The 15,583-nt window shown below is 39.1% G+C and overlaps 1 protein-coding gene across 1 annotated transcript in view; it reads right to left on the bottom strand.

Annotated features, from left to right (window-relative positions):
- Positions 1-14,889, bottom strand: part of gucy2ca (guanylate cyclase 2Ca) — a 24,725-nt gene extending 9,836 nt beyond the window's left edge. Inside the window, exons 1-16 of the mRNA XM_060865444.1 lie at positions 14,474-14,889; positions 11,606-11,718; positions 11,363-11,430; positions 8,384-8,605; positions 7,483-7,601; positions 6,826-6,922; positions 5,396-5,507; positions 5,121-5,274; positions 4,736-4,818; positions 4,072-4,183; positions 3,894-3,975; positions 2,853-2,955; positions 2,569-2,631; positions 1,211-1,282; positions 379-483; positions 1-79 (exon numbers count right to left, since the gene is read on the bottom strand). The exon at positions 1-79 is cut by the window's left edge and continues 8 nt beyond it. Of these exons, the coding sequence (XP_060721427.1) occupies positions 1-79; positions 379-483; positions 1,211-1,282; positions 2,569-2,631; positions 2,853-2,955; positions 3,894-3,975; positions 4,072-4,183; positions 4,736-4,818; positions 5,121-5,274; positions 5,396-5,507; positions 6,826-6,922; positions 7,483-7,601; positions 8,384-8,605; positions 11,363-11,430; positions 11,606-11,718; positions 14,474-14,708 (1,819 nt within the window). The 5' untranslated portion in view covers positions 14,709-14,889. The remainder of the gene's footprint in view (positions 80-378; positions 484-1,210; positions 1,283-2,568; positions 2,632-2,852; positions 2,956-3,893; positions 3,976-4,071; positions 4,184-4,735; positions 4,819-5,120; positions 5,275-5,395; positions 5,508-6,825; positions 6,923-7,482; positions 7,602-8,383; positions 8,606-11,362; positions 11,431-11,605; positions 11,719-14,473) is intronic.
- Between the last annotated feature and the right edge of the window lie 694 nt (positions 14,890-15,583).

Here is a 15,583-nt window from a genome sequence, read left to right as displayed (position 1 = left end):
TGTCGTACATGACAGAGATTTTAAACTCCAGGTCCATGAAGCTCTCGTCTGGGTACGAGATCTTATCGTTGAGGACGTACTGAGAACAAAATGGGAACAAGTGCATGAAATATGTTGTAGCAAATGGCCTAAAAATAACACAACCTTTCCTGTACACTGTTACAGAATTCTCAGAAAGCCAGTACAGGTCATTTAGGCCCTGAGGCATGCGTGTGTGTGTGTGTGTGTGTGTGTGTGTGTGTGTGTGTGTGTGTGTGTGTGTGTGTGTGTATTGTGCGTGCGTGCGTGCGTGCGTGTGGGTGAGCGTGTGTGTGCGTGTGTGTGAGCAGGTGTGCGTGCAAGTGAGTGTGTGTGTGTGCATGTGAATGTGTGTGTTACCCTCAGAGAACCTCTTTCGCAGTACTCAAACACGCCAAACACTCCATACTCGTACTTCACCGTGCCATAAAACTTTGTGAGGTTGTAGTAATCAAGCCTCAGCAGCTGAGAGACGCAGAGGGATATAAAAGAGAATAAATAAATTACTTAATGAATAAATTAAGATTTTTAACTTTAATAATTGGGGGGCACGGTGGCTTAGTGGTTAGCACGTTCGCCTCACACCTCCAGGGTTGGGGGTTCGATTCCCACCTCCACCTTGTGTGTGTGGAGTTTGCATGTTCTCCCCGTGCCTCAGGGGTTTCCTCCGGGTACTCCGGTTTCCTCCCCCGGTCCAAAGGCATGCATGGTAGGTTGATTGGCATCTCTGGAAAATTGTCCGTAGTGTGTGAATGCGTGAGTGAATGAGTGTGTGTGTGTGTGCCCTGCGATGAGTTGGCACTCCGTCCAGGGTGTATCCTGCCTTGATGCCCGATGACGCCTGAGATAGGCACAGGCTCCCCGTGACCCGAGGTAGTTCAGATAAGTGGTAGAAAATGAATGAATGAATGAATGAATGAACTTTAATAATTAGTTATAATCAATATTTACAAATTCTTCTCTAGATGTCCTATTATTAATTTCATTAATCAACATGTGAAATAAATGTCTGGAAAGAGGACTAATGTGTTCACTGAGGCTTTTTATCTTTAAAGCATTTAAGCTGCAGATAAGGTGATATTATAACACAATACACACACAAGAAGGATGAATGATAAGTTTATATAGACAAGAATGAAGAAGGGAAGAAAGGAGGGAGGGAGGGAGGGAGGGAGGGAGGGATGTCACTTACAGAATTGAGTTCAATGCGCTGTTCCTCCAAGAAATTTCCATCAGACTGCTTTAGCTCTTTCAGAATGATAAGCTGTGTGTGTTTGAGAGAGAGAGAGAGAGAGAGAGAGAGAGAGAGAGAGAGAGAGAGAGGCAAAATGAGATTGAGGACAAGGAGGATATAAATAGATATATGTATATGTATGCATGTAAAAATTTACTGTACATATCCAATAATAATTAGGGATAGACAGACAGACAGACAGACAGACAGACAGACAGGCAGACAGACAGACAGACAGGCAGGCAGGCAAATAGACAGACAGGCAGACAGACAGACAGACAGACAGACAGACAGACAGATAGATAGATAGATAGATAGATAGATAGATAGATAGATAGATAGATAGATAGATAGATAGATAGATAGATAGATAGATAGATAGATAAACAGACAGACAGGCAGGCAGGCAGACAGACAGACAGACAGACAGACAAACAGACAGACAGATAGATAGATAGATAGATAGATAGATAGATAGATAGATAGATAGATAGATAGATAGATAGATAAACAGACAGACAGACAGGCAGACAGACAGGCAGACAGACAGGCAGGCAGACAGGCAGACAGACAGACAGATAGATAGATAGATAGATAGATAGATAGATAGATAGATAGACAGACAGACAGGCAGACAGGCAGACAGACAGACAGACAGACAGATAGATAGATAGATAGATAGATAGATAGATAGATAGATAGATAGATAGATAGATAGATAGATAGATAGATAGATAAACAGACAGACAGACAGGCAGACAGACAGATAGATAGATAGATAGATAGATAGATAGATAGATAGATAGATAGATAGATAGATAGATAGATAGATAAACAGGCAGACAGACAGACAGACAGACAGACAGACAGATAGATAGATAGATAGATAGATAGATAGATAGATAGATAGATAGATAGATAGATAGATAGATAGATAAACAGACAGGCAGACAGATAGATAGATAGATAGATAGATAGATAGATAGATAGATAGATAGATAGATAGATAGATAGATAGATAGATAGATAAACAGGCAGACAGACAGGCAGACAGACAGATAGATAGATAGATAGATAGATAGATAGATAGATAGATAGATAGATAGATAGATAGATAGATAGATAGATAGATAGATAGATAAACAGGCAGACAGACAGGCAGACAGACAGATAGATAGATAGATAGATAGATAGATAGATAGATAGATAGATAGATAGATAGATAGATAGATAGATAGATAGATAGATAGATTGATTCATTAAGCACTTGGCCTTTATGCAGCATGACAGTGTGGGTCACAAACACAGCTAGAAACCTTTTTATCGTAGCGTCCTCTCCGTATCTGATACGTGCTTTCTCTCCTTTTGTCCTCATCGATCTAATCAACAGACACAAACAAAACAAATAAAATAAAATATCTACATTTTACACGACTAAACAACAGAAGAGTACGATGAAAATGTCTTTATGATATTTTAAAATAAGTATGTGTGTGTGTGTGTGTGTGTGAGTGTGTGTGTGTGTGTGTATGTGTGTGTGTGTGTGTGTGTGTGTGTGTGTGTGTGTGTGTGTGTGTGTGTGTGTGTGTGTGTATGTTACTTTAAGAGATATGTAGCTTGGCTCTCGGTTGTCTAGGGGCACGATGAGATCTGAGTTTATATGAGACCATTTCTTTTGATTGTAGCGCTGCTTCCTGTTCTGTCTGTCACACACACACACACACACACAGGTTTTCCCTGAATAACGTTTTTGTTTTTTTAATTTGACCAGATTCTAATGTCACCATTTATCTCAGACACAGAGGCAGTTCTGTGAGTTTGTGACCTGATCCATAACAGAACATTTATTCCATTAGAATTATGTTCATCTAACACATTTTACTTCTGGCCTTGAGCTCATACTTTATCATGTGGAAGGAAACAGATGCTTTGGATTGTTTGTAATGTTCTGAAGATGTGTGCATTAGTCCTGTACATCTGTACATTAGTCCTGTACATCTGTACATTAGTCCTGTACATCTGTACATTAGTCCTGTACACCTGTACATTAGTCCTGTACATTAGTCCTGTACATCTGTACATTAGTCCTGTACATCTGTACATTAGTCCTGTACATCTGTGCATTAGTCCTGTACATCTGTACATTAGTCCTGTACATCTGTACATTAGTCCTGTACACCTGTACATTAGTCCTGTACATTAGTCCTGTACATCTGTACATTAGTCCTGTACATCTGTACATTAGTCCTGTACATCTGTACATTAGTCCTGTACATCTGTGCATTAGTCCTGTACATCTGTGCATTAGTCCTGTACATCTGTACATTAGTCCTGTACATCTGTACATTAGTCCTGTACATCTGTACATTAGTCCTGTACATCTGTACATTAGTCCTGTACATCTGTACATTAGTCCTGTACATTTTATCGTTAGTATCACTTTTTTTTAAACAGGACTCTTTAAAACAAAAAAAATCTCTCAAATCAGGAGGAAATCTGCACAATCACTTTGATGCATCAGACCAACAAAGAGAGTTGTGTGTGTGTGTGTGTGTGTGTGTGTGTGTGTGTGTGTGTGAGGGTTTGGTGTGTAAATTTGTCAAATTTTCATCAGATCAGATTTTAGATGTAGTTGTGTTACCTGTAGAAGATGAAGGCAATTGCTGTAGCAAGTACAACACTGATTCCAAGCACAATCATTATGATATCGTGCATCTCCAGGCCTGCAGGGTACATCACACACACATACACAAACACACACACATGAAGGAACTTTCAGAAGTGTATTAACACATGACTGAACATGCAGAGTTTCCTACCGTTAGCAGGTCTGTCGTCAGGCAGTCGAGAGCCTGGCCAGGGCAGGTCAGGGTTACTGTGGTTCAGCGTGGTCTTGTCGTTGGAGGTGTCGAACACAAACAATGTCTTATACTAGAAAAAATATATGAAGGGCAGAAATATAAGATAGATAGATAGATAGATAGATAGATAGATAGATAGATAGATAGATAGATAGATAGATAGATAGATAGACATATAGACAGATAGATAGATAGATAGATAGATAGATAGATAGACAGACAGACAGACAGACATATACACAGACAGACAGATAGATAGATAGACAGACAGACAGACATATAGACATATAGATAGATAGATAGATAGATAGATAGATAGATAGATAGACAGACAGACAGACAGACAGACAGACAGACAGACAGACAGATAGACAGACAGACAGACAGACAGACAGACAGACAGACAGATAGATAGATAGACAGACAGACAGACAGACAGACAGACAGACAGACAGACAGACAGACAGACAGACAGACAGATAGATAGATAGATAGATAGATAGATAGATAGATAGATAGATAGATAGACATATAGACAGATAGATAGATAGATAGATAGATGTTTTTGTGTAAATTACACTAGCGGTGTATTAGAATTGTGTGATGTGTAATAAAAGCTGACCTGAAACACGCTGCTTGTGTACATCAAAGAAAAGTTCACATTTCTGTCTCCCTTTTCATCCAAGTCATAGCGACCGCCCAGTCCTGCTCGCAAACACACACATAAACACACACAGGGCAGTGTGTTAGTAATGACAACTCTCGGTGGTAGAAACACACACACACACACACACTTTGGACGATGCTAATTTGGTGAGTGAAGAAAATAAAAAATGAATGAGAGAGAAAAGATTGAAAAAGAGACAAGAGATAGTGAAAGAGGTAAAGAGGAACGAACACATGCTGTAGTAACAACAGTATATCTGGATATTTACTCTGACTGGAGGATTTTTAATACAATATGGCTGCCTCAGGGTCATAAAAACGTGACGGACGAAGCACCTTACCCTCAAAGGACAGGTTTCGGAAGGGGTTGTCACTGGTGAGGTTGATGGTGATGTTCCCTGATCCCAGACCCTTAGCTGAGAGTAACATCTCCCTCATCACTTGACTAAAGAGAACCACGCCATCATAATAACCTGCAACATAATCATTCAGAGTCTACAGGGATAAACAAAGAGAGGGAACGAGGGAAAGAGAGAAAGAGGGGAAAGAAAATATTTGTGAAAAAAAAAACCTGTTTATTTGTGATATGTGCTTTAAACACATGTTACAAACTCACAGTGAAATTGAATGGCCAACCAGGCAGACTGTAGTTCCGTATGCTGTGCATAGTCAACACCAGGACGTCCCTCATGAAGTCAAAAGATGATGCGTTGGCGTGATATCCGTGACTGAGAGCCAGAAAAAATAAACACAATTATTAATAAAGTTTTTTCACTGAATCCACTTTTGTCAATTGCTTCGCTTTGTCCGTGTCAGGGTCACGAAAACGCTACTGTGCTTAGAGTTTAGTTAAGTTTAATCGTTTATTCCTCCTCACATAAAATTAGGCATTTTATGACAAATTGCCTACTGTGTTTAATTTATTGCTCTAAACACAGACTTGACAAACTGAAAGTCTTATATCAAACAAAACAACTCACATCCTCTTACTCCAGTATTATTACAGAAGTGCTTAAGTCTCTGTCATTGGATACATTAACTCTGGGTCACTAAGTTACATACTTAAAGGTGGGGTCTCCGTTGTTTGAAAGCCAATGTTGACATTTGAAATCACCAAAACAAACACGCCCCTAACCCAAATGGGTCCCACCCCTGTATTGATAGCTCCGCCCACACATACATACGTAACCCAGGCAACTAATGGAAAGAAACGTGTCTTTATCATAGCTGAAGGGAAGAACAATACGATTGCAGATAAACAAACAAGCAAAAATGACACACAAGCATAATCATGTAAAGGACAAAGACATATATTAGTTCTGTGTAACAAAACAAAACCAACGTTACTCACCTATCGAGAAGGAAAAAAGCGCCTCGGCGTCTTAAGTAAAGTTGGTCACATATTCACAGATTGGAGTTTCCCGAGTCAATAACTCCTGAGCTAAACACTGTTACTACACAAAACACGGTTGTAGCTGCGTCTCTACATTACTACGATAGAAAAGAGGTGTTATTTGTGTAGTAACAGTGTTTAGCTCAGGAGTTATTGACTCGAGAAACTGCAATCTGTGAATATGTGACCAACTTCCTGCTCCTTCAGTTCTCTCCAGCGCTGGAAAGCTGATCCTATATTAACACGTCCTACTTCTTACCTTATCGTAAGTCTTTCTTCTCTTTCTTTCTTTGTTTTTATCCTCCATGTCAATGTTAAAACCGCTTTCTGCTAATGTCACACGTGTGCACTGAACACTCTCTCCGCCCATATTGACAAGACACGCCCCTTTCTGCTCATTGGCTAAATGTTTGTTTTGTTTTTGTTTAGTTTGTCGTCCCGACTCAGTTTTCTGAAGCATTTCTCACACAACGGAGACCCCACCTTTAAGCTACCATAAGTCTATTCTGTTTTTTTAATAAACATATACACTGTACTGCAGACACACCTCATCATTATACATGAAATAATCTCATCATTATTAGAGTAAAGTTAGAGAGGAAAACATTTTAAATGCTTCTGTAAATCCTTCAGAGTGAATAAAGCAGCCTCACTTAAAAAGGTCTATAAGGATGAAGGCGATGTCCTTGCTCACGGTCATCTCGCTTTTAATGGAGCGGATGTCGTCCGGACCTCCGCAGAGGATGAAAACTAGAAGAGACAAGGAAGAGAGGTTTAGTAAGATACATCCATATACAATAAACATACTGTACAAATATATACACAGTGAACATAAAATTGTACTTAATTAAGGAACAGTGCGCTGTTGTCATTTTTATATCATACCATAGCAGTGTTCAGCATTTACAATACTGCAGAAAGTGTTTATTATTTTTCTATAGCATCAGCTCTGACAATGGACCTTCTGACAAAGGTTCACAGGTTCACATTGTATATGCAGAATAAAATAAGAGAAGAAAAGCCTTTTATACCAAGTGTGTTAGGATTCACAGGTGCCTCTTTATTATCCTATTATTAGCATCTTCCTAAATCTGACCTAACGCATGACCTCACGTATCAAACCAGACACTCTTCTTCTTATGTTTAGTCTCTTTAAAATAGTTTTGTTGGTTTTACCTCCGCATTGTTGTATTATTTCAGAATATATACATCTTTGCAGATCTATTTTTTTTTTGCAGATAAATTGTAAAAGAGGTTAAGTTTTTATTTCAACCTAAACCTTCTGTAAAAACTGGTGGATTGTTACTTACTGTTGCTGTGTCTGTTTGGATCTGATAAAGCAAAAGCGATCTCTTCTTTACTGCGCAACACCTTCCTGTGGATCAGTGTGGAAAACTGAGCTGTTGCTGCTTCCAACGCATTAATGTACCTGGGGCAGGCAGAGCCAGAGATGATGAGGAAAAAAGTATATAATAATACCTCTATAGATGTGCATGTGTGTGTATATATATATATACTGTATATATATATATATACTGTATATATATATATATATATATATATATATATATATATATATATATATATATATATATATATTTATTAGGTACACTTTATTAGGTACACCTGTCCAACTGCTCGTTAACGCAAATCTCTAATCAGCCAATCACATGGCAGCAACTCAATACATTTAGACATGTAGACATGGTCAAGACGATCTGCTGCAGTTCAAACCGAGCGTCAGAATGGGGAAGAAAGGTGATTTAAGTGACTTTGAACGTGGCATGGTTGTTGGTGCCAGACGGGCTGGTCTGAGTATTTCAGAAACTGCTGATCTACTGGGATTTTCACACACAACCATCTCTAGGGTTTACAGAGAACGGTCCGAAAAAGAGAAAATATCCAGTGAGGGCAGTTCTGTGGGTGCAAATGCACTGGTTCGAGCTGATAGAAAGGCAACAGTAACTCAAATAACCACTTACAGTTACAGTTACAACCGAGGTATGCAGAAGAGCATCTCTGAACACACAACACGTCGAACCTTGAGGCGGATGGGCTACAGCAGCAGAAGACCACACCGGTACTATTAAGGTGTACCTAATAAAGTGGCCGGTGAGTGTATATATATATATATATATATATATATATATATATATATATATATATATAAAAAGAGAGAGAGAGAGAGAGAGAGAGAGAGAGGAACTATACCAAAAGCACTCCTCAGTGATCTTCTGTTGTTTGTAGACATACGCCGTCTTCCAGCGCTTGGGCTTGAGTCTGTGCACCGTCACGTTCCAGAAGTGAACAAAAAAGCTGGAGACTTTCCGGGCCGGAGGCAAAAGACGAGTCAGCTTTTCCTTGCCATCACAGGACAGGCCAAAACTCCCCGCAGATATTACAGGTATGGTCAGAGTCAAACCCACCTCCTGACTGAGAAATAAACACATGGTGTTTATACATGTTTTGAGTTACTTAGAGTCTCTTTGTCTCACTCTGTCACAAGGGACATAAGATAGAAATCCATCCATTTTCTTTAGCGATTATCCTACACAGGGTCACAGGGAGTCTCATGACTACTCCTCAAAGCAGGGGAGAATGATGTCATGGACCGGGTGACACTTCACTTTAGAGATGCTTTGGACTGAGAGAGGATACCGAAGTACCTGGAAAAAACCCAGAGCAAAATCTGCTAAATCTACAGACACAAGGCAGAGGCAGGACTTGAACTACCCCAGAAGCACAAGGCAACCATGGTCACCACTAACCCACCGTGCCCAACTCAAACACTTTCAATTAACACATTTCAATTAACAAACATTTCAAGAATCTAATCCAAAGAGTCTGAAGATCTAATGAAAGACTTCTCAATATTTATACAGGTCCATTTTAAATGTTATATTATTTAAATGGTACAGATATTTACTGGATTTATTTAGTTATGAACTTTTGACCCACTGATCCATAAACCAAAACCAGTGATAAATTTGGTGTAGCGAGAGATGCAGCTACGAGACGTAATAAACAATAAAACCGCATTTAAACTTATTCACATATTTTAAATGGCAGCAAAATCAATCCCTCTGTTATCTGTAGTAAATCATTCGAAGTCGGTCAGTTTGACAATGAGGATGCAGAACAAACATTGTACAGCTTTCTAATCTATAGATTACACTCACGTACACACACTGTGAAAACACCACAGCCGGTCTACCCTTCATCATCTATTTAAAATACGCAGAAACGAAGTCGACAACCTGGCAAGGTAACGCACCTGTACAGGGAAAGCAAACTGTAATCGTTCAGCACAAGAGCCCAATGAGCCTTTTCATTTATTTAAAATAAACAGAAACTGACGCGGCTCAAACAAAATCTACAGATTTAGAGAGAGTAAGAGATACTGTATGAGATTTGGAGCTAGCTATTAAATAAGAGTGTGTTTGTACAGGCACTGATCATCGTGTTTCATGATCCAACAATAATCCGATAGCTAATATTCCCTTAAGCCGACAAAAATATCCAAACACGGCAGTCAGATAACGTTATTGTCATCGAGGGAAACAGATAATATAGATAAGTATTATGCATTTAGCATGTAACCATGTTATTTTACTTTAATATCTGGTATAATGTCAGGATTTTTGTCCTTTCCAAAGACATTTCGACTTGTTGTATTGGCTCTGTTCAATGCTTGTAAAGTGGTCTTCAGTATTGTTACTGTTCTTCCACAGAGAGCTCTTTGGTCTTCATGTTGGTTTATCATTTAACAAACGTAGCCTTTACGGGTGAAACTAAGACCTCAGACCAACAGCAGACATTCAGAGCTAGTAAATATTTAAACCATCAATCTAACAGGAAACACATGGGTTCCAATAATTTGAATTAAATTAGGTTTAAAGAAAAGTTGTTCACACACCACCAACTAAGGATCATGCATTACCCAAATGAAGTTATTAATGACTTTACATGAACTCACTTGCTTTCACGGCACACGGAAGCAGCGAGTTTATCCCTGAACTGATTCACTAATCCAAAGGTTGCATCCTAGAACTTTCCTGTGTATTTGCGGCTGTTAACGAGGAGGTTCGCTGTAGCGTCAAATGATTGTCTTTTGCCAATAATCATCTGTGTCCTTTTGTAAATTCTTTGGAGATCTGACCAAATGTACAGCTATAATCACGGTGGAAGAAAAGGATGTAACGTAACCCTGGATTTAATTTAATTTTAAAGTTGAAAAATACATTTAGAGCGTTAGAACATGTTTAAAGTAAACGCAAACAACATTGAAAACGTCTCCAATTTTCATTTGTATGTCTTAATAGACATACCAGGGGGTCACGGTGGCTTAGTGGTTAGCACGTTTGCCTCACACCTCCAGGGTTGGGGGTTCGATTCCCACCTCTGTCTTGTGTGTGTGGAGTTTGCATGTTCTCCCCGTGCCTCGGGGGTTTCCTCCAGGTACTCCGGTTTCCTCCCCCGGTCCAAAGACATGCATGGTAGGTTGATTGGCATCTCTGGAAAATTGTCCGTAGTGTGTGAGTGTGTGAGTGAATGAGAGTGTGTGTGTGTGCCCTGTGATGGGCTGGCACTCCGTCCAGGGTGTATCCTGCCTTGATGCCCGATGACGCCTGAGATAGGCACAGGCTCCCCGTGACCCGAGGTAGTTCGGATAAGCGGTAGAAAATGAGTGAGTGAATGAATGTCTTAAAACCTACAAAAATAAAATCTCTCCTCATTAAAAACAGATTATACGTGTTTACATGGACCTCCGTGGGTAATTTCCAGGGGTAACACCCCTCCAGTGTCTATCAGACAGCATGCCTGAGTGAATAGGATTATATGTGGTCGTAAATCTACGACCTTTATTCTGCCTTTTTGCTGCTCTTTATAGTCAACGGGATTGGAATTCACTGAAAAACGGGATGAACGCAATTCTGGCATGTTATTTACAACTGTTGTCTATGTAGAAGCCAGCATTCATGAAAGTCTGGAAGTTTGGTAGAAAACTTCTTTACACAATGAACTAGGACTAAAACAATTGCACGTGTCGGAATACGAAACCGGTCAGGATATAAAATAATATGACAACCAATAAGAAAAGAGAGAGAGAAAAAGGATTTGTTAGAATAACGCTGGGACAAAAATAATATGTACTTATCACGTTCCATGGTTCTGCACTCAGATACTTACTCCACAAGCTGGAATGTGGCATACGTACAGGATGGTCCAAGCATCGCACAGCCAACATCACCAGAGTTCTGGGAAACATACACACACGTGATCACATGTGTCACAAAGTTACAGAGTCAATCACTAAAGAAAACTATTTCACTTTCACCCACAAAAAGGCATTTAACTCACAAAGACTCTCTTAGAGATATGAACATATAACTGATTTCTTTCTATTTTTACATGCACTAGTAGACAACTCACGTGTAGTGATTTGAGGATCTCTACTCCTTCACACGTGCTGCTCCCGCACCCTTTGCGTCTGTAATACGTGGTGTTAAACCCTTCAAAGTTGCCCTTGATCGTGAAGTTTAGACCTGTTTTAAAAGTTCAGACATTACACGTTTACATGTGCGATAAATCTAAATTATGTTCAAATCAACTGCCGTGTTGGGAAACGAGCTACAGTTACAGGCATCAGACGAAATAAATAAGTAAATAAATAAGTAAATAAATAAGTTAATAAAGTGTGCAACAATGTTTATCAGGATAAAAATGTTATATTATATGATAAAAATGTTTAATCAGAATTTCCTGAAATACTGTGATTGACAGGTATGTTTTCTTGCCCAGGGGTTTCCTGTTAGATTGATTGTTTAAACAGTTTAATAACTCTGAGTGTCTGCTCTTGATTTAAAGCCTGGGTGCATTTGTTGTTAAAAAGGATAACAGTAAGTGACTTGTTATCACCAAAGAGCTCCACAGGACAAGGTGAAGCCACCAATTAGAGCACAATAATAGAGGCCATACCACAAGAAGCAAACCACTAAACATCAGGAAGTATCAGACGACCAGACTGAAACTCACAATAACAGAGATGAATAACAAAAATTCTGGAACTGACATAAACCTCTACCAAACTGATAAAAAGACCAAAGTGTGGATGAAGAAAGGATCTGTTGATGATCTGTAAGGTTCGAGCTCATCTGTGAAACATGGTGATGGTAGTATTATGGCTTAGGCTTCATGGCTGCTTCTGTAACTGGATCACTAATCTTTATTGACGATGGAACTCATGATGGTGTCAGCAGAATGAATTCAGTCTACAGAAGCAGTCTGTGTGACAATTTACTGAGAAATGCATCCAGATTATTCAGGAGGAACTTCATCATACAGCAAGACAATGATCCAAAACACACTACCAACTAGTCAATCAGCAGACCTTAACCCAACTGAGTAGTGTTTCACCTCCGGAAGAGTAAAAAGACTAAAAAAGACAAACTATTGAAAGACACCGAAGTACAATCAGGAAAAGCGTCTGTAAAGACGAACGCAGCAGATCGGTGATGTTAGTAGTGATGTTAGTAGTGATGTCAGTTGTGATGTCGGTAGTGATGTCAGTGGTGATGTCAGTAGTGATGTCAGTGGTGATCTCAGTAGTGATGTAAGTGGTGATGTCAGTGGTGATGTCGGTGGTGATGTCGGTAGTGATGTCAGTGGTGATGTCAGTAGTGATGTCAGTGGTGATGTCAGTGGTGATGTCGGTAGTGATGTCGGTGGTGATCTCAGTAGTGATGTAAGTGGTGATGTCAGTGGTGATGTCGGTAGTGATGTCAGTGGTGATGTCAGTAGTGATGTCAGTGGTGATGTCAGTGGTGATGTCAGTAGTGATGTCAGTGGTGATGTCAGTGGTGATGTCAGTGGTGATGTCAGTAGTGATGTCAGTGGTGATGTCAGTGGTGATGTCAGTGGTGATGTCGGTAGTGATGTCGGTGGTGATGTCAGTAGTGAGTCAGTGGTGATGTCAGTAGTGATGTCAGTGGTGATGTCAGTAGTGATGTCAGTGGTGATGTCAGTGGTGATGTCAGTAGTGATGTCAGTGGTGATGTCAGTAGTGATATCAGTAGTGATGTCAGTGGTGATGTCAGTAGTGATGTCAGTATTGATGTCAGTGGTGATGTCAGTAAGTTACAGCAAGAGATATGGAACCAAATATGAAGTGTAATACTATTTACTAGATGTAAATTTCAAGAAATTAAAGCTGAATATCTGATCAATCTTTTGAGCTCAGGCGTTTATAATCAGTCATCACACTAGTTCGACCCCAAAAACCTCGGTCCTAACGCAGAATCACGCAACGCCTCCACCTCATACATTTTAATCTGATATCATCATTTATTGACTCCGATGCAGTAAAATCGCAGGTATTTTTATCACTGAAAGGTGTTCAAATGTAAAGAAATGATATAACCTGAAATAAAACTACTTCGTTCCAATTTACAGAATCATCGTCGCAAATAATAACAGATGTTTCACAACATTAAATGTAACTGCAGATGTATGATTTGTCATTTATTAATAACTTCAGATCGTCAGATAATCGTCTCGATTGCTGTGATATGACTTCAATTCAATTCCGTTTTATTTCTATGGCACTTTTAACAATGGACATTGTCGCAAAGCAGATTTACAGAACATAAGAAAAGTTTAATATTATACAACGAATAATATTATAGAAAAGTTCAAGATTAATATCAGACTTATATTTAAATGTGTTTGTATTTGTTCCTAATGGACAAGTCTGAGGTGACTGTGGTGAGGAAAAACTCCTTTAGATGGAAGAGGAAGGAACCTTGAGAGGAACCAGACTCAAAAGTGAACCTCATCCTCATTTAGGTGACACTGTAGAATGTGATTATTTAACAACGGACATTGTCGCAAAGCAGATTTACAGAACATCATGAATATAGTACAAAAAGTTTAATATTATACAATGATTAATATTATAAAAAAGTTCAAGGTTAATATCAGACTTATATTTAAATGTGTTTGTATTTATCCACAATGAACAAGTCTGAGCCCAATGACTCAGGTGACTGTGGTGAGGAAAAATTCCTTTAAATGGAAGAGGACGGAACCTTGAGAGGAACCACTCAAAAGTGAACTTTATCCTTATTTAGGTGACACTGTATGGGGTGATTATAAACTGTTATAAACACCACAGAGTGTTATTATCCATCATGTCCTATATACAGTCAGATAAATTAAACCATAGAGTTTTATATTTCTTTCTCTGAGGTAAATTTTACCTGTTGTGTCTGTTAGACTAATGAAAGTAACCAGTAAACTCACCTGTCTGATTATTGATTAGATTTTCATCCTCGATGGCTTTTAACACGGCGTATCGGACATACTTTAGGCTCCACAGTGAATCTTCGTCCTCCAGAAGAACAACGTTTAACGAAAATTTTAAATTTCTGCATGTCTCCGGGTCGAACCCGAGCGTCAGAGCTACCAGAACCGAGCAGAAAGCTAGCCACAAAACACCAAACATCTCAACTACCTGTACCTGAGCACTACACAACATGAAAATAAACCTCTCCCTACATACTTTACAGCAAAATATCCTTTTAGGTGACAGAATGTATACGTTTCTATCTTTGTACGACTGTCTTTTTTTATTAACTTTTTAATCGGAGTCGTTAACACAGACGCCTGAGGAGAAACGCTCGAGCTCCAGGTCTCGCATGTTAATCGACAACCTGACAGTTATGGGAGCCGTCACAAGGAGGAGGAGGAGGAGAAGGAGGAGGGGGTAGATAACCATAAACCACACAAAGTTGATCAAACAGATTTTTTCCAGCCTCCAGAGTTGAAAAAAGACTTTTAATTAAAAAAAATTAACATTATGAAATGTATAACAGTGGAGATGGGGTACTTTAATGAATGGGGTACTTTAATTAATTACACCAGTTTAATACCTTTTGTCTATGACTGTTGATTGAATTCTGTCACATTCACCACCACCACCACCACCACCAACACCACCACCACCACTACCTCCCATCGTAACCAGTATATATTTCAATCGCTAAATTGGGTGAGATTAATAATCTGGTTCATTAATGATCTAAATGATCTACTTTATGCCCTTGAACAAAATATTCTATATAAAAAAATACAACACTAGAGCCAAACATAATTATCTACATGTGTGACAAGTGGCACGGTTACGAAGTTATACGTAAAAAAACAAACAAAGGAGTTATTATGTACCTCTGCATCCTATACGTTGTATTATTAGAGCAGAGAAGCTAAAATGTGCAGAAGGTGTTCCACAGGATATAACTTGTGGTCTATATGTCTACAGTCTAAACAAATCAAAACACTACAATGACAGAAAGTGATCGAACACGTATACGTAGTCGATATAGAGTAAAGTATATCATGTATCTAAGTAGT

Source organism: Tachysurus vachellii, chromosome 3 (genome assembly GCF_030014155.1).
Source record: "Tachysurus vachellii isolate PV-2020 chromosome 3, HZAU_Pvac_v1, whole genome shotgun sequence".
Lineage (NCBI taxonomy): Eukaryota > Metazoa > Chordata > Actinopteri > Siluriformes > Bagridae > Tachysurus > Tachysurus vachellii.
The sequence above is the reverse complement of the archived record's forward strand: the minus strand, read 5'-3'. Positions and strand labels throughout refer to the sequence as shown.